The following is a 25,082-nucleotide window of genomic DNA, read 5'->3' as shown; positions in this document are numbered from 1 at the left end:
CAGAATCAGATTTACTATCACTGGCTTAGATGACATGAAATTTGTTGTTTTGCAGCAGCAGTACAGTGCAAAGACATAAAATTACTATAAATTACAAAAATAGTGCAGGAAAAAAGGGAATAACGAGTAAGTGTTCATGGAGGGTTGTGACCAGGATGGAGTTGCCCGAGTCTCTTGTGCATTGGAACCTCCATAGCAGGCTGTGATGCAACCAGTCAGAATACTCTCCACCATACATCTATAGAAATTTCTAAGAGTCTTTGGTGACATACTGGATCTCCTCAAATTCCTAAGTAGAGCCGCTGGTGTGCCTTCTTCATGATTGCATCAATGTGTTGGGCCCAGGATAGATCCTCCGAGATGTTGGCGCTCAGGAACTTGAAGTTGCTCATCCTTTCCACCACTGAGGACTGGTGTATGTTCTCCTGACTTCCCCTTCCTTAAGTCCACAATGAATTCCTTGGTCATGCATTCGATGAGTGAGGCAGTTAGCACTCAACTAGCCAATCCATCTCACTCCTGTATGCTTTCTTGTTGCCATCCGATATTGGTTAGGTCAAAGTTGGAGTACTGCATACATTTCTGGTCGCCCCACTACAAGGATGTGATTAGGCTGTAGAAGACGCAGGGGAGATTCACCAGGATATTGCCTGGGACAGAGCATTTGTTAGGAGATACTAGATAAGCTGGGTTTGTTTTTCTTGGAGCAGAGGAGGGGGCCTGATTGAGAGACACAAAACTGAGCACAGATAGGACAGTCAGAAACTCCCCCCCTTTAGTGGAGATGTCTTGTGTCCAGATGGCATAGGTTAAGATGCAGTAGAATTTTCATGTAAAAGGTGGCAGCAATCTGGAATCCACTGCCCTGTGGTTGGTGGAGGTAGAGACTTTCACATTTAACTATTTAGACACCATGACACTAAAGGCCGTGCCTAAGTCTTGGGAAAAGGAATTAGTGCAAAAAGATGATTAATGGTTGGCATAGCACAAAAAACCTACTTCCATGCTGCACAATTCCATTAAGTACAAGTGGATAAATCACCTGGTCCAGATGGAATGCATCCCAGTTTCTTGAATGAAGTGAGGGAGCCCATTGCAGAGGCCCTGGTCCCGAGCAAGATTCAGAGCTTACACTCAAGGACCGAAAATGGCAAATTTTATACCCACCGCAACACGCAAGATGCAGAGCAACTCAGCAGGTCAGGCAGCATCTATGGAGGGAAATGGACAGTCGATATTTCGGGTTGAGCCTCTTCAGCTGGACTGGTCAATGTGGAACAATGTTACACCCTTGTTCAAGAAAATAGTTCCAGAAACAGTCTGGGACAAAATAAGCAGACACTTGGGCAAGTTTCCAACAAGTTTTTTTTTGATGTGACAAAGTCAACGATGGAAATGCAGTTGACATTGTAGGTATAGATTTCCAAAAGGTGCCTGTTGAAGTGCCAATGAAAAGCTCAGTATTCAAACTGAAAGCTGGAGGAGTGGGCAGGTAGGAGGCAGATAAAATTTAATGCTAAGAAATGTGGGAAGACCAAGTGAAATTATAGAGGGCACAACGCTAAAAAGAGTACAAGATCAGAGAGATATTTGTGCAGTTCTTTGAAAGTGGTAGGATAGGTGGAGAAAGACACCTTTTCTAAAAAAAAGTATATGAGATCCTGGGCTTTATAAACAGAGGTATATAGTACAAGACAGACAATGACAAACCTTTTATAAAGCACTGTCTGTCTTTTGTGTGTCCATTCTGGGTGCTGCACTTTAAGAAAGGTTTGGAGAGTAGATTTACTGAAATGGTTCTAAAGAGACTTCAGTTATGTGGATAGACTGGAGCAGTCAGGCTGTTATTCTTAGAACAGGATCTGCTACAGGGATTGAAGAGCAATGTACAGAGTAGATGGATAAACTGTTGGCTGGATGGACAAATAATTACAGTGCATTTTGTAAATGACACGAACTTCAACCATGGTGCACTGTTGATGGGAGTAAATATTTATGGCAAATGGTTGGGCTGCTTGATGGTACTGCCAACGGCACCTCCCATCAGGACATGGTCGTTACCGTAATGTGGAGGTAAGTATTGTAACTGCTCAGCAGCAGCTTGGCTCAACTCACTAGGCCACTTCTGGAGCAAATCTTCAGTTCTACAACCGAGATGCCTGCTTCTTGTGGCCTGTTCTGTATCCAAGGCTCTGGCAGCCATGATCTTCAGGGCTTGGTCAACTGAATCATTGATAGTGCTCTCAAGCCAGCTGTGACAATGGACAGTGAAGTCCCCACCCAGAGGGCATTTCATTCCCTTGCTACTTTCCATGCTCCTTCCGAGGGCTGTTCATCATGGGGCAACACTAACTCATCAGCTGAGGCAAGAGATAGGTGGGAATCAGATTTCCTAGCCCAGGTTTGACCTGATGACGAGACTGGAGGCCAAAGATCCAAAATCCTTCCAGCTGTATCCTACTGAGAGACTATATCCATGACTAGCAGCCCTAGCATGTATAAACACTGTGTTATCAAGCAAGTTATCAACTCTGGGAGGAACCAAAGACAGCAATGTGAAGTGGGACCTCTGCCTGATTCCAATAAATCAATTGAAAGCATTGGATATATCAATGGCTAAGGGGCAGAAAATATCCCAGCTGCACTGAACTACCCACACCTCTAGCAAAGCTGGTGGTACAGTTACAGTACAATCTACCCAATGTGGAAAATTCACCATATGTTAAACACAAAAGAAAATTGGATTCAGCTCATTACTGGAATCATTGACAATATAAAGTGGCATCTACGATGGAAACTATAACTCAGCAATAACTTGCTTACTGCTCATTATGGACTTCATTAGAGCCACTGGACCTTATTGCAGCCTTGGGTTCAAACACAGACCAGGGCTCAAGATAATGGAGCAGCATTTTACCAAGTGTGATCAAGGAACCTTGGGGAAACTTATGCCAATGGGCATCAAGAGGAAAACAATCCAATGCTTGGGTCATTCCTCATATAGAGAGAATGTCTGTTGTTAGAGGTCAATAAAATTAGATGATTTTCCCAATGCATTGTTGGAAAAAGCAGATAGCCGAAACCCCACACACAATTTTTAAAAAATCAGAGTTGTCCTGGGCTGCGCTCCCACATTCCAATTCACTCTTGGCAGCACCTCAGCCATCCAAACATCTCCCAAGTAATGGCCCATAGGAAAAATGGAAACAGATTTATTTGAGAAGTGAAATGGTATTGTATACAATATTTACAATTTTAATTCTCGTAATACTCATTTGGCATTAGTGTAAAATTAAAAACTTAATTTCCTTTATAGAAAGTGTTAGCAATCATCTATGTATGCAAATAATTGTTTAAATTCTAGCAATCAGAACTGATCTTTACATCTAACTATGACATGCAAGAATGGAGCTTGAAATAGTTTTTTTTGAAGTCTGTAGTGAAACCAAATGTTTTACAGTGTGTAAAGGATTCAGTCATAAACTTCTGGTTTGGTATAAGATAAATTCAGGGTCTAGAGTCTCACTTTCCAAACAAGGCTTCCCTCAATTATTTTTAGAATGTCTTCAACACTCTTTCTAGATTTAAATGTCTCTGGATACAGTGAACCAAGATAAGAACAATCCAAAGAAGGGATAGCATTCCTTTTAATGGGCCAACAAAGACTGCATTTCCAAGCTAACCATCAAGCCTCCATAACATAGCTTAAAACACACTACACCCTTGACAAAGCTCATTGTAGTTTATTAAAACTTCACCCCAAAGAAATTGTGAGACTGAAACAAAAAAAAGCTTGCTCCTTGTATTCGCAACACCTGACAGTAGCTTGCTTGTTGTACCTGCATCAAAAATAATTTTGACTATAAAAAAACTGATAAATGTAAAATTACAAAGGTTTGATTTCAAACATTAAATTAAATCTATGTTGGCAACTAAAGGGGATACAGATCTCTTTTTAAAAAGTCAACTAAGACATTCTCAAACTTTATTTATTTATTTCAAAAACATTTAAACCCTATTCTGTGACCTGCTGGAAATGCAACATTTAAAATATTTTCATAATGTTGATGAGAAAACAACTCTGCATCTTTCAAAGTTTTTTCCTCTCAAAATTACTAATTTCAAAACAAAAATGTATAAACATTTTATTTCTAAACCTGCTCCTCCATATCACAGGGATAACCTGGATATTAAGTGCAAATATCTTGCATCGGTACAGCATAACCTTCCATAAATGTAACACCGAGAGGTTATGAACAGAAGTCAGTGTGTTGATAATGAAAATACACAGCAGAAGAGTTCAGTTTATAAAAAATAACCCAGTCGTTTATCTCAGTTGGTGAAATGAAGAACAAATGTAGGCAGATTTCTATTAACTGTACATCTTTTAAGGACATAGCAAACCAAATGATGGGGTGAAGAGAAGGAAAAAAATGGACTTCACATTATCTCTACAATAAAAAATACAAGCTTCACAAGTGCCTCTGAGGACAGATGAAAGTTACAGTTTTGAAGAATGGAAAAAAATTTCCAAAAGACGTTTCCTATGGATATGACAATCTATTTAACAAGTCCTATCTTTTTAGCTTCTGTTTCATATATTAATAACCTCCACATCTTCACTATGAAGACTTCTGCTTCTTCATCCAGTACCTGGAGAGACAAATAACATTTAGTTTAATATAATCAAAGTTAGTTTGACAGTTGTTCCCTCTAAGTCTCTGGTTTCCTCTCAGCTCCAGGCAGGGGAACAGTCACTGTTTTTCCACAGCACTCTCTCTGGTGACCTCTCAACATGTAAGACACCATGCAACAATGACACAATGTTGATGAGGAAGGCCTCTTGAAAACGTTGAACAACTTACTTATTATAACATAACAGGAGGCATTCAGCCCGAGTCCTTCAGCTCTCAAGCAGAGGACTCTAACCTGTCCAAAACCCCACTTCCTGTAGCTCTGAATTCTCTCACATGCCCATCAACACCCCTTTGATTTGTTTGCCACTTACCCATGAGGGGCAATTTGCAGTGGCCAATTTACCCACCAGCATGTCTTTGGGAGGGGAGGGGAAACCAGGACCACCTGAGGGGAACCAGAGGGAACGTGCAAATTTCGCACCCAGAGAGCACCTGAAGTCTGGATCACACCTGGAGCTGAGGTAGCAGCACTAACTGCTGTGCCATTGTACTGCTCTTGCACATGCAAGGTTGTCACTGAAACACCGATTCCAGTGAATAACGAAATCAGGGATAGTTTCAGACCTTCCACGTGAGCAATCGCATTGATGCCTATTTGGATAAACATCTGTAAAACATACATCTAGGGTTTTGCCTTAAAACGTACAACGCAATGGGATAGGATAGTGTTCCTAGGTATAATATTTCAAGAGTAGGCTTAAAATAAAACAATAAATCTGCACCTAATGCCACTGTAATCTCCAGAGAGAGCAACACAAGGGTAGTTTCAATCTCTGCCAAGAGATACTGGAGTCTGTAATAATATCCCAGCAGCATTTCAGCGCAGCTTTGAGTGTAAGCCAGAGGCTGCCCATATACTTTAAACACATTTTTGCGCAGTGTAAATCCATCATTATTGCACCTTCACAACGTAATCACTAATGGAAGCCATCAATACCCAAGCAGGTTTTTGAAATAGATAATAAAAATCTCCCACCTTTCCAAGTTAGAAACAGTCCTGATGCACATTACCATTAGTGTCTTTAATAAAGAATATAAATTCAGTGCCACGTGGTATACTAGCCCCTGCTCATGCTGCTCTATTACCAGACTGAAAAGATAAGAGTAACAATCCTTTTTAAATAAGTTAGTCGTACCAATAACCAACTCAACAAAACTTAATAGGTAAGCAATATTTTGTAATGTTTGAAAAAATTCACATATGCTAAAAATAATACCATCATCATGCACCACATGCCTCAAAACATGTGTTTAATGGTTTGCAGTTGACACTGATCCTTGAATTAGTTGGATAAATTTTTTTTTTTACTGATTATCAGGCAGCGTGTAATTTGATGAATCTCTGACTGTGAAATGGTGCCCGAGAGGCAGAGTTTTCGGTGAGCTTTTCCCCACCCTGCCACTCTGCTGTGTATATTGCATTGATTTAATTGCACACATACAGTCCAAATGGTCTATGGTGCTACCTATGCTCCATGAGTCTCTGCCCACCCTTGCATTCCTTTAGCCTCCTGCCATTATCCTGCCTATCATTCAACCCAACCACATCACCATACAGTTAGTTTCACAGTGACTAACAGCTGTGGACACAATACATTGTTTAGAGGAAAAGCCTCCAGTCCTTGAAGTATATGAAGTCCTCAATCTTGGAAAGTGCAAGTTCCCTGTCACAGAAATGTTGGCTACTAGCAAACCCACAGGACGATGGAATAGAGAGCAAGGTCCCACTGAGTGCAGTGTTAACTGTGGTAAGAGTGACAGTCGCTCCCTCTGCCAAAGTTGTGCCTTCTCAGTCGAGTCAACCACCCCGCCTACTCCAGCCACCCTTAGAAGTCAGCTGCCCCATGGTAAAAGCAGAGGACAATAAGCATGCAGGTGTGAACTGGCTAACAGCTCTGAGGGAGTTTGCAGGGGTCAACTGAGACAACAAACACTCGGGTGTCTGGGATTGTAAACACAGGTCCACCTTACAAAGCAAACTCCTTTATCTGCAGGGAGGGTAAACCTTGGATCAATGCTGTCATATCCAGTGACCACTTACTCACCTACCTTAAATATTCCAATGAATGTGTTCTGGTAGTGGTAATACTTTAAAGATGGGAGAAAAGGGGACAGCATTTATTTACATCAACTACATTTAGTTGCAATGTGATTTTTGTGGTTTTCTCATTGTTTAGTTACTGTCCGAATCAAACACGTGTTTGTGTCATGGAATTAGAGAGTATTAGCTATGAGAGGTTGGACAAACTTGGATCGTCTTCTCTGGAGTGTCAGAGGCTGAGGGGCAAACTCATAGAAGTTTATGAAATTATGAGCAGCATATAGGATATATAATCAGAGTCTTTTACCCCAGGATAGAAATGTCAAATACTAGAGGGCATATCTTTAAGGTGAGAAGGGGAAAGTTTAAAAGGAGATGTGCAGGGGTAAGTTATTTTTTAAAAAGAGTGGTAGGTGCCTGGACCGGGCTACCAAGTGAGGTGGTGGAAGCAGACACTATAGTGGTGTTTAAGAGGCATTTAGAGAGGCGCATGAACCTGTGGGAATGGAGGGATATGTATCATGGGCAGGCAGATGGGCTTAGTTTAATTTGACATCATAGTCAGAACAGACATCGCGGACCAAAGGGCGCCTTCATATGCTGTAATGTTCTAATTGCTGAATTTTACAATTAATACACCATCTGTATTTTGAAAGAGAATTTTTATTCCTAAAACAAAAGTAGCCGTACCATACTTATCAACAACAAGCAGCACAAAGGAAAATTCCAAGCCAAAAGGCATAATATTTGGCAATGCAGAAATTTGGTCATAAGTCCAAGTTAAGCAAGTGTTTGCAAAGAGAAAGGGTTGGTGAGGAAAAACTTTACTCTGTATTCTGTTATTGTTTTTACCCTATACTACCACAATGCACTGTGTAATGAATTGATCTGTCCGAGCGGTATCTAAGACAAGTTTTTCACTGTACCTCGGTACAAGTGACAATAATAAACCAATACTGAGGTGATTCCAAGCATGGAGCCAAGATTTCTGAAGTAGCTGATGAGGTCAGTCACAGGAAACGGCAGAGACACTAAGGCAATAACAGTGGGGAGATGTGATTTACCCTAATATTAACTGGGACACAGAGTGTGAAAGGTACAGGGCCTTAAAATTTCTATCTTCATCCAGGACAACCCATTTCATCCATAGGCAGCAGGAATAACAAGAGAAGGCAGGGTGCTGGTATTGTCAAATATCATGGCTTTTGGCTTAATATTTATTTTGTGAATGCTGCTTGCTACCATTAGTTTTCTCGAATAAACATAAGCAAGTGGAAAAAGCAGCATTGGGAGAGCAATTTTGTGGTAGTGATCATAGAACAAGCATAGCAATGGAAAAGAACAGAGAGAACATAGGAGAAGGTTCTAAACTGGCCAAGAACTGGAAAAAAAAGCACAAAGGTTAATCAGAATGATGGACGTCATTTAAGCCAAATCCAGAACCCACAGAGTGACAAGGTCCACAGAGCACAAGATAAAACTGAGTTTATATGAGACACCGAGTGATTAATAAAGCAGAAAAGCAGGGAGAGAGCAAATGTAGGCATGTTATACAGTGGCATGCAAAAGTTTGGGCACCCCTGGTCAAAATTTCTGTTACTGTAAATAGCTGAGTAAAAAATGACCTGATTTCCAAAAGGCATAAAGTTAAAGATGACACATTTCTTTAATATCTTAAGATTACTTTTTTATTTCCATCTTTTACAGTTTCAAAACAACAAAAAAGGAAAAGGCCCTGAAGCAAAGGTTTGGGCACTCTGCATGGTCAGTACTTAGTAATACCCTCTTTGGTAAGTATCACAGCTTGTAAAAGCTTTCTGTAGCTAGCTAAGAGTCTTTCAATTCTTGTTTGGGGGATTTTTGCCCATTCTTCCTTGCAAAAGGCTTCTAGTTCTGTGAGATTCTTGGGCCGTCTTGCATGCACTGCTCTTTTGAGGTCTATCCACAGATTTTCGATGATGTTTAGGTTGGGGGACTGTGAGGGCCATAGCAAAACCTTCAGCTTGTGCCTCTTGTGGATTTTGGGGTGTGGTTAGGATTGTTATCCAGTTGTAGAAGCCATCCTCTTTTCATCTTCAGCTTTTTTCGCAGATGGTGTGATGTCTGCTTCCAGAATTTGCTGGTATTTAATTGAACTCATTCTTCCCTTTACCAGTGAAATGCTCCCCGTGCCACTGGCTGCAACACAAGCCCAAAACATGATTGATCCACCCCCGCGCTTAACAGTTGGAGAGGTGTTCTTTTCATGAAATTCTGCACCCTTTTCTCTCCAAACTTTCCTGCGTCCTCACCACAAAATTCAGCATCAGAAGTTTGCAAAGGAAGATCTAAACAAACCTGATGCATTTTGGAAACAAGTCCTGTGGACTGAAGAAGTTAAAATAGAACTTTTTGGCTGCAATGAGCTCAAAATCCATAATGGACTACCACAAGCTGAAGGTTTTGCCATGGCCCTCACAGTCCCCTGATCTAAACATCATTGAAAATCTGTGGATAGACCTCAAAAGAGCAGTGCATGCAAGATGGCCCAAGAATCTCACAGAACTAGAAGCCTTTTGCAAGGAAGAATGGGCAAAAATCTCCCAAACAAGAATTGAAAGACTCTTAGCTGGCTACAGAGAGCATTTACAAGCTGTGATACTTGCCAAAGGGGGTGTTACTAAGTACTGACTATGCTTTGGGCCCTTTTCCTTTTTTTGTTATTTTGAAACTGTAAAAGATGAAAATAAAAAAGTAATCTTGCTTAAAATATTAAAGAAATGTGTCATCTTTAACTTTATGCCTTTTGGAAATCACGTCATCTTTTACTCATTCACAGTAACAGAAATTTTGACCAGGGGTGCCCAAACTCTTGCATGCCACTGTATTTAAAGGGAAATTAAGAAAGTAAACAGGGGGGTGGAAAAATACTGGCAAGTATATCAAAGAAAATTGAAAGAAGCATCTAAAGATCAAGATGATAACTGAGAAAGCCTATTATTGACCATGAAGGTAACCTGTGTGGAGGTAGAGGATGTGTAGGTAAGGTTCATGCTGAACATTTTGTAGTTGTCTTCACAAAAGAGGATAAATATTGTAAAACAGAATCACAGAAAAATTTCAACACAGAAGGCCATTCAGTCGACAGCATCTATGCTAGTCAAAAACAAGCTACCCAACCCATCCCATCTTCCAGCACTGTAGCTTTGCAGGCAAATGCTCTTCAAGTACTGTTTAAACGTTTTTCACTGCTACCACCCTTTTGGGCACTGAGCTCTAAACCACTCTGGGATAATAATTTCCTCATCTCTCCTTTCAACTGTCTAAATCAATGCCACCTGGTTTTTGATCCCTCTGTTAAGGCAAATAAGTCCTTCCCATTTATTCTACCTAGTCCCAACTTTATACACCTGTATTAAAACCCCCTCTGCTTCATCCATTCCAATGAAAACAACCCCAGCTGATATAAAATGAAAACAGAAAATGCTGGAAACACTCAGGTTAAGCAACATCTGTGAGGAGAGAAACAGACTTAATGGTTCAGATCAACGACCTTTCATTGGAACAGGAAAAGTTAGGAAACAATCATTTTATGTTACAAGGAAGGGGTAGGGATGGAAAGAAGATAGGGGATGCCTGTGATGGGGTGCAAACAGAAGGTGAAGGCTTATAAATTGTGGATGATCTATCTGGAGGTGTACACAGAACATGATGAATGAGGGGAGGAGAGAGAAAAAAATACAATGCTGGAACTGTGATACAGAACATAGTTACAGTAATTCTGAAATTTAAGAATGCTAAAAAACATCAGGTCAGGCATCTACATAAGAAACAAACTGATGTTACATACGTAATCATCAACCCCCCACCCCACCCCCAATTTTATGCTGTAAATTTTCTACGATTCTATTTTATTTTTATATATACGCATAAAACCCATCTAATATTTCACTCATTCATTTAAACAACATTGACATCATCCTCCTTTATCATAAAGATGGTCACAAAATATTAAGAACCTGCTCCATTTTCACTCACTATTTTCCTGGCCCCCAATCGTAGTTATTCTCTTGCTCTTTATGACTCAAAACATTTTTGGATTTTCTTTGATTCTGCTTTCCTAATTACACTCCTCCACTTTCCAAATTCTTCCAGGATTCCTGTTGCATTACGCTTTTGGTGTCAGACACAAGCTTCCTTTTTTGCCTTATCTTACTCTCCATAAACCTTGCTATCCAGCTGGCTCTGGATTCAGTGTTCCCACCCTTTTTCTTTCCAGCAGCACTTCTACCCCACTCTCCTTCTAACCTCTATAATTCAGCTTTGTGTCCACTTTCGCTGAATCACCTTAAAATTGGCCTTATTCCAATTTAGAAACTTTACTCTTATTTTATCTTTCACTTTTTGCATAAGCTAAACCTAATTGAATTTCTATCACTCCCACAAAAATGCTCTCCCGCTGATGTGCCTTTCAGCTGCCAGCTTCATTTCCTAGAGTTAAATCCAGAATTGTCCCACTGTTCTTGTTGGGTCTCTTATATACTGGCTATAAAATGCAGTACTGTTTAGGAACTCTGCCTCTGTACTTTTCACACTGACTGTATCAGGGTTAATATTTGGGTTACTGAAATCCTCCACTAGTACTGCCCTCATGCTGTTCTGCACTTGTCAGACATTGATCATTCTATGATGCCAATACATTTGTTGTGGAGGACAGGTGAAGTATTGGATGGGGTAAACATAGAAGATAAGGGGGTCTAAGCATCTTAGAAAGCAGGTATATTGTTAGGCTCAGGGGACCATATCCCAGGCTGTCAAAATGATCAATTGTGAGAGGTCCAAATTTTTCAACCTCCCCTCCCCGGCTAGTGACAGGTCAATAGGTGGTTAAAAAGGCATATGGGATAATTTCTTTTATTAGCCAAGGTATATATGGAGAGAGATTGAGAAAAGTACACAGTTCTGATCACCACATTACAAGAAAAAATGTGATGGCGATGATGAAGGCACACAGGACACTTACAAGGATGTTGCTAATAGTGACAAATTGTTGTTATAAGGAAAGAATCAAGTAGGATTTTCTCCTTTTGAGTACAGGAAGCTGAGAGGCTTAATTAAAGTATACAAGGCCCAGAGAGAGTAAACAGGAAGTACCTATCTCCCTTAGCAGAGGAGTCAAAAACCAAGTGGAAAAGATTAGAGGTAAGGGGTAGCAGAATGAGCAGATGAGGAAAATGCTTTCAAACAGAAGATGGTGGGGATCTGGAATTTGCTGTCTGAAAGGGTGGGAGAGACAGAAACCTTTACCACATTTAAACTGTACTTAGATGTGTACTTAAAGGCAGGCTACATACCTGGTGCAGGAAGGTGGGACTGGGTGTTGGCAAGGTGAGAGATGTAGAGGAGGGTGGCTAAAGTAGATAGGTTGATGTGAAATTATGCACTATGCTGTGTTGCCTGGTGACTTTGATTGGCAAATGGGAGGAAACCCTGTTTGAGAGAATCAAATAGACTTGCATGCAGGCAGGCAGACATTTGGGAGATGAGAGCAACAGACTCTCTCAATCCCCATTTTCACATAGACCAGACTAAGTGGCTACAGTCTACAAGAAGCATGAAGAAAGTTTGCTTCCAAGTCATGATGAATTTTAACTACCAGATTATAAGGGCTGATCTGAGAGAGTGCAGCATCACAAACAATTGATCTCAGGAAAAAAAAGCAACAAACAACTTACCATGGCTACATCATCTAAAATGCTCTGTGGTGAACTGTGTGCCATTACCTGTAGAAGAAAAACAATTCAATCACAAAATATATTTTGCAACCACCTTCAAATTTTAACTTATTTATAGACCTGACATTCAGGTACACCAATGTTCGAAAAACTTTTAATACTGTGGCTTAATACTGTGTATGACAGAAATCATGCAACAAGTATAGACGAAATGGAGCAGGCAGCTTGAGGTATGACTCCCAACTTATGATTTGTCCCCGCTTGAATTTGGAATATTAACACCGACTGAAGTAAACTTGAGCTTATTGAACAGTACTGCTTTCTTTCAATTTAACAGTCATTTTAAAATACTTCAAGTACTCTGATGGTTTGATTGCACATAATTAGGTGGGAGAAAGGGAACATACCCGAGTAGTTTAAAAATTCTTCCATTAAAAATGGCTACAGTTTAAGTACTATAACATGAAACTCATACCATTAAAATATCCTGGTTATAAGTGATGAACATTGCTTCATACTTAAAATCATACCCACGGGGTTCAACTTCATATCTTCTCCTAAACTGTAAACTAAATTGGGTGTACATAATCTATCCACTTTCCTTGCGCAGGATGCTTCACAGTCAAAAATCTGTCAGATTCTACCTGTCAGTTATAAAAGGTTCAGTGCCCTTGATACATGCTTGGTTGTGGCAGAGTTGAATAGGTTTAATAGTGGGGATTGTGGTTTACACAAATGCATTATTTTTAAAAGATCTTTTCAAAGATCAATTACCTTAGAACAAACAAAGTCCACTAGTGTTGCTTCTTCTTCACCAATGTATTCTATTATTTTTTTATTGATCCATGGTCGAATGCGTCGGTCCATCAAGTTCTATTAACAGTCAGAATATACAACAAAGATAGTTATTCAAGTTTAGCCCTGAAATACGCCAATTAGATTTCAATATCATCAATATTAATAACTCAATTTATGCAAGGCAATACAGAAGAGAATGGATTTTGTAGCCATGAATCCCAAGTTCTGAATTATGACGAGGCTCTGAGCAATAAAGGGATGTGGGGGTAAAAAAAAACACAAAAAGTCAACATCTTGGATTAAGTGGAAGCACTTTTGCAAAGAATGGATGCATCAGAACATTGCTACTAACCCACCTCCCAGTCAAATAAATCCATTGCAAAATTGCAGTGAATAAGTGTGGTTAATAAGTAATAATCATTTCTTGCAGCTATATAAAACTGGTTAGGTCACACTTTATTTTTTTTAAACAGTATTGTACACAATTCTGGTCACCCCATTACAAGACAGATATGGAAGCTTTGGAGAAGGTACAGAAGAGGTTTACCAGGATGCTGCCTGAATAGAGGGTATGAGCTATGGGCTATTTTCTCTGGAGCATCAGAGGCCAAAGGGAGACGTCATACATGTTTTTAAAAATTACAAGAGGCATAGACAGGGTAGACAGACAGAATGTCTTTCCCTGGGTAGACATGTCAAATACTAGAGGACATGCATTTAAGGTGAGAGGGGCAAAGTTTAAGGGAGATGTCTGGGATAACACACACAGAGTGGTGGGTGTCTGGAACTGACTGCCAGGGTGGTGGTGGAAGCAGATATGATAGTGGCATTTAAAAGGCTTTTAGATGGACACATGAACGTGCAGGGAATGGAGGGGTATGGATCATGTGCAGGCAGAAGAGATTTAGTTTAATTTGGCATCGTTTTCGGCACAGACTTCATGGGCTGAAGAGCCTGTTCCTGTGCTGTACTGTTCTATGACTGTTTTAAAACTGGAAACAAAGGATCAAATTTCCAGTGATGTTTTCCTCCAATCACTTCATATCTTGACATCAAACAGAATTATACACATAGTTTTCATTCATTTTCTTTTGCATGAATACATGCAGAGATGTCTTGCTCAAATTATATAGGGTTCCAGTAAGACTCCTTCTGGAATATCATGTACAGATATGGTCTCTCTCTACTTAATACTGCCAAATATAAGGAACGCAGCAAAGGGTCATCAGGTTTGTTTATGGGATGGAAACAGAGAGAATGTCCTGAGGAGAGTTCAAGCAGACTCTCGGGAGGGTAGATGAGAGTTGAGCTCATTGAAACATAGAAAATTCTTCAGAGCTTAAAAGATGAAGTTTCCCTTGGTTGAGGTGTCTAGAGTCAGGGATCACAGTCCCAAAATAAGGGTCAATCATTCAAAGCTAAGACAAGAAGTGATTTCTCACCTAGAGGAGCAGTGAATCTTTCAAATTCTCCACTTAAGAGGGAATGGAGGACAAGAAATCTCAAGAGAGAGAGAAGCATTAAGGGATGTGGGATTAGGTAGCACAGGAAAGATGCTAAGGTAAAAGACTGGCCATAAGCTTACTGAATGGCACAGCAGGCATGTGGAGCTGAATGGCCTACTCCTGCTAAGTCATGGAGTAATACAGCATGGAAACAGGCCCTTTGGTCCAACTCGTCCATGCCAACCATGATTCCCACCAAGTTAGTCCCATTTGCCCACATTTGGCCCATATGCCTCTAAAATCCTCCTATCCACACAGTGGTCAAAATGTCTTTTAAATGTTGTTACTGTACCTGCCTCAACCACTTCCTCTGGCAGCTTATTCCATGCATGCACCACCCTCTGTGTAAAGAAGTTGCCCCTCAGGTCCCTTCTAAATTTTTACCTCTCACCTTAAGCCTATGCATCCTAGTTTTTAGTTCTCCTCCTCTGGGAGAAAGACTTTTTCTTTACCAAAACTGTTTATGAAACTTTGAATATAAAAAAGCTTGTTGACAGATCTCATTTCCAAGGAATTTTAGTTTGAAGAGGCATGACTGTTACATGCCTGTTAGCATATACTCCAAGGCTGCATATACCTGCAATGTACAGGTGGAACCACACACATACATTTTCTATTCATACCTGAACTGTTGATGTAACTGGAAAGAGAAGCCTTAGTGCCAATTATCAAGACAGTAGTCAGCAATTTTCTTTGGAGCAATTTACTCAGTACGAGACTGAAAGCCCATTGGGTCCGGCACTAACTGCTGCACCATGTTGCCCCTTTGATACAGCAAAGATCACTGCTGTGTTACAAAGACAACACCTATTGTTGCCAGCACTGTCAGGAGACCAGATCTCTGCTCTAATGCATAACATTTTTGTGGGGAGGGCCAGACTTGCAATCCAAACCACTTTCAAAGGCAGCTCACAGGAAACAAGAGCTGGACACATTTCCTCCATGTCTGCCCATAATAACCACTGCACTTCAATTCCGAGCACGTCTATCTCAGAGTGAAATCTGGCTGGGAACAATTAATTCAAAAAATTTTTACAGTTCAACGTGGCACCTCTTTAAAAGAGCTCTAAAATTGTGGTGTCACAAGAGTACCACCAATACTGCACCCATGCTACACAATTTAAGACCCACCCTACACCCACCAGTACTGTAACCAAGAGTACTGACCTGTGCCCAATAGTATGTTACCATGTTACAGTGAATGACCCAACCCCACCAGTACTGTGCCCGTTACCATGAATGACCTAAACCCACCAGAACTACACCCATGTTACACTGAATGACCCATGTCCACTTGTACAGTACTCATTATAAAGTGTTATGCAGTTAATGACACCCCGTGCACACCAGAACTGTACCCCAGTGTTACACAGAGAAGGACCCATGCCCACCAGTACTGAACCCATGTTATAAAAAGTGTACAAAGTCAATGACCTACCCCTGCCCATAAATACTGTACCCCAGTGTTATACAAGGAGGAACCCAACACTCACTAGAGTCTCTTGAATCTAGGAGGGGGGTTGGCACAGGATGTACTCTGAGGACCATAGGTCTAATGTGGTATGGTTCTCCCCTAGGACTGTTGGGTGATGGGTTCCCCGGGATCTGCGTGGAGTGGGCCCCAGATATCTTGGATTTGGTACTGGGTGGGTTCCCTGGGCCCTGTGAGAGGTCAGGTGGGCCCTGGGAACCTCAGTCCAGGATGGAGTGGGTATTGGAGGCCCTGGGATGATATGGGGTAGGTTCCCTGGACCCAAGGAACCCTGTATCTAGCAAGGAGCAAAGGGAGCTCTGGGATAACGTGGGATGAGGTGGGTACTCAGGGACATGGGCGTCAGGTCCCACCTGCAGCTACAATCACCACAGAGCTCCTCACTCATCTCCCAAAATAACCTGCACCTATTAAAGAGTTGGACAATTCTGGGAATTCCTCCCAACTGTTGGGCAGATTAACGTCAAGGCAGCTAAGGTGGCAAGTGGCCAGGTAGGATTGAAATGGTCCTTTTGGGGATGGCAATTGCAAGCAGCTAGAAGACTGCTCAAAAGCTGGTACATTTTGCACAACTCCTGGTAGACCAAGAAGTCAGCACCAGTTTGTTCACATTCAAAATCTTCGTAGCACCATTTATCAATGAACATACAGGTTACGGCAGGGTTCCGTTCCCATGAACCGTTTGTAACCATCAGTTTGCAAGTCGAAAACGTGGCAGTGAACTGAGTTCCAACATGGCAGAAGATGCCCGCAAATGGCAGCAGCCAGCAAATCCATCCCACTAGTTTCCCAAACGCGTGTATATTCGGGCTGTACACAAATTAGGCGTTCGTAAGCTGGGGAGGATCTGTATGTTAAGCCATAGAACTCTCTTGCATTAGAACATGAGACAGGTTAAATTATGAATTAAATGTTCACTGGCCCCATTAATAAAGCAATAAAGACAAAATAATATACCCTTCACTTCTGTTCACAATCCCCAGCGTATGGGAATACAGACTTGTTACAGCTATTCTTACTGGTTGGAACCCCTCACAGATACAAGTGCAGAAACGTACCGTATCCACAATAGACCAGTCAAGAGGATAGGCGAAAAGTTCTGGTTTAGCTGTTGGGATTTTCTCAATCAGATTTTTTATGTGTTTTCGTTTTTCTTCTGTATTTACATTTCCTTTGGAGGCACTCTTCTCATCTTCCGAATAATCCAATGGGACAAGTTTCCGCTTCCGAGGAACTTCATCACTATCTTCATCTTCAAATTTATTGAAAACACTATCAACAGGCAGTTTCTTTCTTTTGACTGAAATTGGCTGACTCGGGCTATTGGAACCACCTAAACAGAGAAAAGATAAATCAGGTCCAGTGATAGTTGGGACCACAGCACAATTAGATTATTGTCATATACACGAAGGTGCACTGAAATTCCTTGTTCTCATGAAGCTCACAGAATAAACAGAATACATGGTAATAATAAATAGGAGTGCAAAATAGCAGAATGGTGCAAAGATCGTAGAGCACTCACAGATTAGCACAAATTATAGACAAAATGTAAATGTATTGAACATGGCACAAGAACATCATTCTGTCAAGAATCATGGTGTAAAGTGGAAATCCTATAGTGAAGAATTAGTGTCTGATAAAGTCATAAAATGCAGGGCACTTCCTCCACTCTTGAACATCAGCTCACCAACACCCTGTATGTTTTCATTTACTATTACACCCATTCTTGTGTTTTTTCTATAAGTGCGCTACTTTTGGTTCCAGCTCTCCACCACATCAGATTGCCAGTACTCGTATTACAGAACAGCCTTCTAGCCTACAGGTTAAGATTTCCATATTATTAGTCTGCATTGTACTCGAATCCAGAGAAGAAACCTGCTGCTTAATACATAGTGAACAAGGCCATTTCAATACAAATGCGCACACAACAGCAGTAGAAACACACTATGCCAACTTAATATTCTCTTTACTGCCTCACCTAGTTTCAGGCTCAGCCCAATTTTAGGCCGCTGCTCCTCTTGCTGTTGATCGGGAGAGTTCTCATGTGGAATGATAATACCACAGGGAGACTCATCTGCAGGAGTATTTGGTGTAGCATTTCCACTTGCTGATGAAACAGATGGGACAGAACTGATAGGGCGTAAGGTGGGTTTCAGGCAGGGTTTCTGCTCGGGTTCTTCATCCTCTTCCACTCGGCGTTCCTCCTTCTCTGGCTTTTCTTCCTCCTCCTCCTCCTCTTCCGATTCTGGCTCTTGCTTGATTGGCTGCTGCCGCCGCCTCTCTGCCTCCTGCTCCATCTGTTAATATGATAATAAACATCTGGCATTAGTTCCACTCTCAACAGAGTCTAGACCCCAGGGATGAAGCTTCTGGTGACAGGTCACCAACCTGAAACATTGAATTTGTTTCTCTCCATAGTTGCTGCCTGACCTGCAGAGTATTTCCAGCATTGTTTTTATTTGAAGAACTTTATTGCTCTCTAATGAATTCAGACAGCTCAACACCAACCTGGGATTTTCATGCCTCTGTGGCTGATACTTATCAATATAATCACTGTGCCATTATGACCCAGATTCTGTCAATCATTCTGCAATCTACCAATGATGCTACAAAACCAAGCCTTGCCTATCACAGCCTAGTACAATCACTGTATCACGTTGTGTCCAGAAAAGTCATAACAAGAAAGAAATAATGGCCAATGTATGAATTACATGTCAACATTCTGACTAGATATTTGATCTTTGTTTTAATAAGGAGACAAACATTTTATTCTGATTTTACTCTTCTCAAGATTTCCATGTGGGAAAAATATTCTCCCTTTAAGTTGTTAATAATGCCTTCCATATCAGTACAAGTCAGATAAATTATGCCTTGCCATGGAATACACTGATATAATGGTCACAACAAGAAATGTGCTCAAAGTTAAACAAAAGACCAGGATATCAGATACAAAGATAGTGTGCCTGGTTGGTTGACTCAGAATGGTATTGGAGCTCTGTTATTCAAATGCATCTTTCTTGAGATGAAACTTCAGGTCAGTATACGGTAAATCTAAAAAGATTACTTTGTTTTGCTGCATTTGTAAGACAATTCTGTTGTCTAGTAAGAGAAGTTAATACACAAATGCAGCATTGTGATTTTTTTATATGACTACTGGGGTACATAACTAGTCTTTTTCTACACTGTCACCTGTAAAATAAAATTCCTTTCATTAATGATTTAATATCATTTATTTAAATACAACTACAACTTTATTGTTTCATATAACTGAAATATTTGTTCACAATTTTTAACTCTTAACAACTGCAGCTCCAACAGTCATGATTTACCCTCTGAAGCTCTGCATCGGGATCTGGATGCCCTTCTGCCAACAAACGCTGTCGAATCTCCTCATGCTCCTCCTTTTCTCGCTTACGATCTCTTTCATCTGCTTCCATTTCTTTCTCTCGATCCCTTAAACGTTTCTGTAAAGCACTTCCTCTGAAATTAAGCCAGGAATTTTATTCAAATACGTAAACAGAGGATGAGAAAATATAGTCTGGATATTGCAGAAGATCTGAAAACTACATTCACCTGTAATATTTTGGATCATCTCGATCATCATCATAGTCTTCTAAAAACTCCTTCAGTCTTTTTGCCTCTTTTGTCTGTGGAGGATAACGATGCATTTAAATGACAAAATATTTATAGCTGAACACTTGACATTAAGTAAACCCAACCAGTGGAATAACCTGCAGCATAGCTTTTTTCTTATTCATTCAAGGGATGTGGGCTTCACAGGCTGAACCACCATTTAATTGCCCTTTCCTAAATGCCCTTCAGAAGGTGGTGGTAAACTACCTTCTTGAACCACTGCAGTCCTTGAGGTATGGGTACATCCACAGTGTTGATAGGGAGGCAGTTCCAAATTTGGACCCAGTGACAGTTTAGGTTGGTAGATGGGATGCCAATTATGTGCTCTACTTTGTCATGGCTGTTGAGTTTTTTTTTGAGTGTTGTTGGCCCTGCACTCATCCAGATAGGTGGAGGGTATTCCAAAACATTTTCAATTTGTGGTTTGTGAATGGTGCAAAGGCTTTGGGACATCCGTGGTTGAGCATTTGTCAAAGCCTAATTGAGTGGAGTTGAGTTCTGGTCAATGGCACAAAATGTTAATGAAACAGTGACTCAGTGACGGTACTGACACGGAGTATAAAGACTAGACAGTTAGATTCCCTCGTGTTGGAGATAATTCTAAGCAAAACTAATGTTAAGTTCTACATGATTACATTGTCAATTGTACTGTTGCAGAAAGATCAAAAATAGCTGTTGAATTGTTTAATTCCCTAACTTGCACTTAGTGTAATGTGTACATTTCCTTAATCACATCTGCAACCACAACTATTGCTAATACTGCGTTTTAGACATTGCCAGAGTATACAATGTAATTCATAACTATATCCATATTCCTGTTTCACTTATTCCATTTCATCTCTCAAAGAGATGACTGATCCTCAAACTTTCCTACACAAACCACATATCCATTACATCCCCAAGTACAAATAATCTAGTCTTCATTGTACTCAATGTATGAGGAACAAGGTTGTTGGGGGAAAGAACACCTGAATCAGCAAATTTCAAACCTCAGTGAAATGGCATAGTGGCGCACCTGGTAAAGCTACTACTTCACAGTACCAGAAACCCAGCTTCAATCCTGACCTCTGGGTGCTCCAGCTTCCTCCACATCCAAAAGATGTGCCAAGTGGTAGTTAACTGGTTGCTGTATGTAGTAGTGATAAGAGTCTGAGTCCCTCCCATTCAATCTCTCCTAAGAAAACTCCTGATTGCAGGAATTAATGTATGAAATCCTGCTGCTGTATTGGCTCTGAAACAAGAGCATTCTTTAAAGGAAAAAGATGAACACAATACTCTTGGAAAGGCCTCAAATTTATAACATCTGCATGCAAGAATTTCTTACTCAGCTATTTCAAACCACTTGCAATAAAGGTCAACACCTAACTTGTATTTGCATGTTAACTTCATATTTCATGAATGACACCCAAGTCCCTCTGAAAACCAATATTTAATATTTTGTCACAAACTTAAAAGATTCTTTATTCCTCAGCCAAAATAAATAACTGAATTCTTCCACATTCAATAATCTCATTCTCAGAACTATTTTTGCTTGTTTGATTTATTCAGTCTTGTGAGTTTCTCATTGAAATGTACTACTGGACAAGATGGATGTGGATTTGACATTTTCCTTGGAGTAGCTTGAACCAGGGGCCAGTCTTAAAATAAGTCAGGACAGAGACAAAAAGCTGAAGTGAAATTAGATAGAGATCTACATCATCCAAATCCAGGACTTTCAGAGTGAAGGCCTTTGTGTAAATTAGATATCAAAAGGCAATAATAACATGGAGAACTGTACTCCATTTACTGTGATTTGCAAAAAAAATTAAAACTTAATTATGGATGTTAGAAATTTTCATTACCGAAAGAAAAAGACACATTAAACCTCTCAAATGGAAATGCTTCAGTTGGATTAAAAATAATCTGGAGGACAGGGTAATAGTTGACTGGATCTAATTATCAGTGAAGGAATGTGGTTTTATATACATACCTTCAATTTTAAATATAGAAATGGGAGTCTACAATAATAAAAGGTGTTTAAATTGTGACCAAGAAATGAGAACAGAAATTAAATGGTTTAAGACAATTGCCTGTAGATGGAGAAGTTTCAGTAAAATGTTGGTTTAAACTTCTCAGTACATTACACTTACCATTTCTCTTCTTCTTTCTTCCTCCCTTTCAGCTTCCTTTTCATAGTCTCTGGCCTTCTTCCGTTCCCTTATTTCCCAATTTTTAAGACGCTGAATCAAAAGGCCAAATATTAGTTAAACAGACCCACATTTCATATAACACAGCAGCTTGAAATCCAGTGGCAATAATGAAGTAGACACAAATCAGTACTAGCTGGAGTGGTTCAGCAAACACTGCAAAGCATCAACATCATTATGCATTTAAAATCTTGAAGTCAACTTCAATTGCAAATATATTTTTAAAACCAGATGATTTTTAGTGTTAACCTTTATAGACGGAACATCAGATTTGAGAGCAAAAGTTACTTCCAACTTTGGGCACCAGTCAGAACATCAAACAATGCCAAGATTAAATACACTTGGACAAATTAAACCTGCCTCTTTTCCTCTAGCTCATCTCCAATCAGACAAAAATTAGCAATACTTTACTGTTGATTTCAACTTCCCACCTCTTGGTATGCATTTTCTTTCTCACGGAGCTTTCTTTCAAGTTTCCGACGTTCATACATTTCCTCCTCATCTTCTTCCCGATCTCTTTTCTTCTCCTTTTCTCGGCTTTTCTCTCTGCAAATTTACATTAAATGTGAGTATATGATCCATACACAGAAGTAATGTTAACATATAATGTTAAGCAATGTTATGTCACACACAGCAAACTTGTATGTTGCTTTGGCAGAAGCCGATTTTCCATAAGCCTATTTCAAGCTCATGTAATTAGCATCAAATCTTTTTTTTAAAGAAAAAAAAATCACCATCCTTTATAGCAACCATTTGGAAAAGCATATTGGAGTGTAACAAGGGTGCATAAAAACATATCACAAGAGACGATATTTTCAGGCAAGAGAAAGGTTAAGATGAAGTTTATTTTAGTAGTGAACTGCTTCCCTGAAATGATCACCTGGATCTACTTCGATCCTTGCTTCTCTCCCGGTCCCGGCTTCTTTCTCTCTCTTTATCTCGCTCTCGATCCCTTTCTCGGTCTCGCTCCCTTTCCTTATCCTTAGTTCTCTCACGATCTCTGTCACGGTCCCGATCACGGTCACGGTCCCGATCCCGCTCACGCTCCCGTTCCCGCTCTCGTTCACGCTCCCGCTCCCTCTCCTTTTCTTTCTCACGTTCCTTCTCTCTTTCACGCCTTTCTCTTTCTCGCTCACGTTCTTTTTCTCTATCTCTTCTCTCTTTTTCAACTTCTTGTCTTTCTTTTTCTCTCCTTCCTTTTTCTTCTTCTAGTTTCTAAAAATTAAAAAAAATTCTTACTCAATAGAGATAATATTTAAAATGCTGCAATGCTACAAAGAATGCATTAATCACAAGATCATAAAAAAGGATGTTGACATAAAGTTTGTCAACTTTATCAATTATAAGACATAAGTTTAGGTAATCATTTAAGTACAGATAAAATATTCAAATTTTAATAAAAAAACTTTACTGTCCAGAATTCCTACTAGAAAATGAACAGACTACAATCCATCCTTTGAAGTGATTTGACTTACAGTGGTCTGCTAGGACTTGGATCGTCAAGACTGGATTAACATTGCCTATAAGCTAAATGTCTGGGAAGAGCAAGTAAATTGTTCACAAGTAATAGAATGACCATATCGTCAGCACCAGCAGATGCCAACACATTAGATAAAGCAACTTTTACAATATACAAGATGTTACATACAATATATCATCCCTAGTTTACAATTAAACACAATAAATTATTTAACAAACATTATGCAACAATTCAAAAGTATTAAACAACTGTAAACACAGGTTCTTACCTCAAAACTCTTGTTGTCGATCGGCAATCAATGACTCTCAAATCAGCAAACAATAATAAAAAGGAAGCTTTTACAACACATCAATTTATCCAATCAGCATGAGGCAATAGGAAAATATAAATATCACCACCACCTACTGCTGGATATACTGATGTAACTGCCATAACTGATGGTAAAAGAGATGCAAAATATATTTAAAAACTGCCAAATGAATTAAGCGCAGATGCATAAATCTGGCTTGAGAAATGTTGTTATGTATTAAGATGTATTGAAACTGGGCAAATATGCATGCCATCAAATTCCCACTCTATTCTAAATTGTTATAACAGCTGATACTTTAAGACCACCCCACCTATACACAAGGCACAATAATGCTTAAATATTACATAGAGGGCCATTTCTTCAACAGAAAGGAATTCAATTAAGGTGTAACAGAATTAAGATCAGTATAAACTTACCTCTTCTAAAAGCTAATAACTTGGCAAAATAGAAGTAAAAACACTCTTCTACATACTTACAAAACTCTGAAATCCCTTATAGCTGAATACATTTTATTATGACAAACTTGACATAACTAGGGAGAAATATTAGAAGGTAGGTCTAAAAGTTTTCTCACCATACCTTTAATATTTTAATTCCTTGAGCTTTCAATGTATTTAACACTCCCATTGTCATTTAAACTATTAAAAAAGCACCATTAACTGAACTACAAATGATTCAAACTACTTCAATGTTAATGAAAGTTTTTCAATGCAAGCTTTAAAAGGAAAGGGAATGAATGAGAATAATACTTAAAGTTTTATTTAAATGGCAAATGCAAAATAATAGCAAAGGAAAGAGGAGAGGGAAAAGATAAGCTTATTGGGTCTTACCTCGCATTCTTCAGACTCATCAGTGATCTAAATGGACACCCCCTGTTAAACTGAACTTTTGACAGCAACAGTCTGAAAGACTGTAGCAAATACATTACAATATAAAAGAGTCAAAACATGCAAAGGTTGACTGTGCAAGTATTAAAAGATCCCAATATTGAAAATGATTGCATTAAACCAGACGTAGGGAAATAAACAGATTACTCAAGATTGTGAAAGCAAACTAGACTTTAAAGAATGACCAGCTGCACCTTTGCATATTTCTCTAAGGGGGCATCCATGAATTTTATAAAAAAGAAACTGAAGCTCATACTTACATCCTATCCATGCATTTTCACAAGTTCTGAGTTCATCTTGCTTTAGTCACCATATGATCTCTATCATAATGGTGGGGGT

The 25,082-nt window shown here is 39.7% G+C and overlaps 1 protein-coding gene across 9 annotated transcripts in view; it reads right to left on the bottom strand.

The window, feature by feature from the left end:
* Positions 1-3,629: 3,629 nt before the first annotated feature.
* The window catches only part of rbm25b (RNA binding motif protein 25b), a 59,353-nt gene continuing 37,900 nt past the window's right edge, over positions 3,630-25,082 (bottom strand). For all 9 annotated transcript variants that reach the window (XM_052009269.1, XM_052009553.1, XM_052009466.1 and 6 more), the window contains 10 exons: positions 22,947-23,281; positions 22,498-22,612; positions 22,010-22,099; positions 19,821-19,894; positions 19,577-19,727; positions 18,226-18,544; positions 17,306-17,580; positions 13,227-13,325; positions 12,453-12,500; positions 3,630-4,653 (listed from right to left, as the gene is read on the bottom strand). In XM_052009269.1, coding sequence (XP_051865229.1) covers positions 4,561-4,653; positions 12,453-12,500; positions 13,227-13,325; positions 17,306-17,580; positions 18,226-18,544; positions 19,577-19,727; positions 19,821-19,894; positions 22,010-22,099; positions 22,498-22,612; positions 22,947-23,281 — 1,599 coding nt within the window. In that variant the 3' untranslated portion in view covers positions 3,630-4,560. The remainder of the gene's footprint in view (positions 4,654-12,452; positions 12,501-13,226; positions 13,326-17,305; positions 17,581-18,225; positions 18,545-19,576; positions 19,728-19,820; positions 19,895-22,009; positions 22,100-22,497; positions 22,613-22,946; positions 23,282-25,082) is intronic.

This window comes from Pristis pectinata, chromosome 1, assembly GCF_009764475.1.
Source record: "Pristis pectinata isolate sPriPec2 chromosome 1, sPriPec2.1.pri, whole genome shotgun sequence".
Classification (NCBI taxonomy): domain Eukaryota; kingdom Metazoa; phylum Chordata; class Chondrichthyes; order Rhinopristiformes; family Pristidae; genus Pristis; species Pristis pectinata.
The sequence above is the reverse complement of the archived record's forward strand: the minus strand, read 5'-3'. Positions and strand labels throughout refer to the sequence as shown.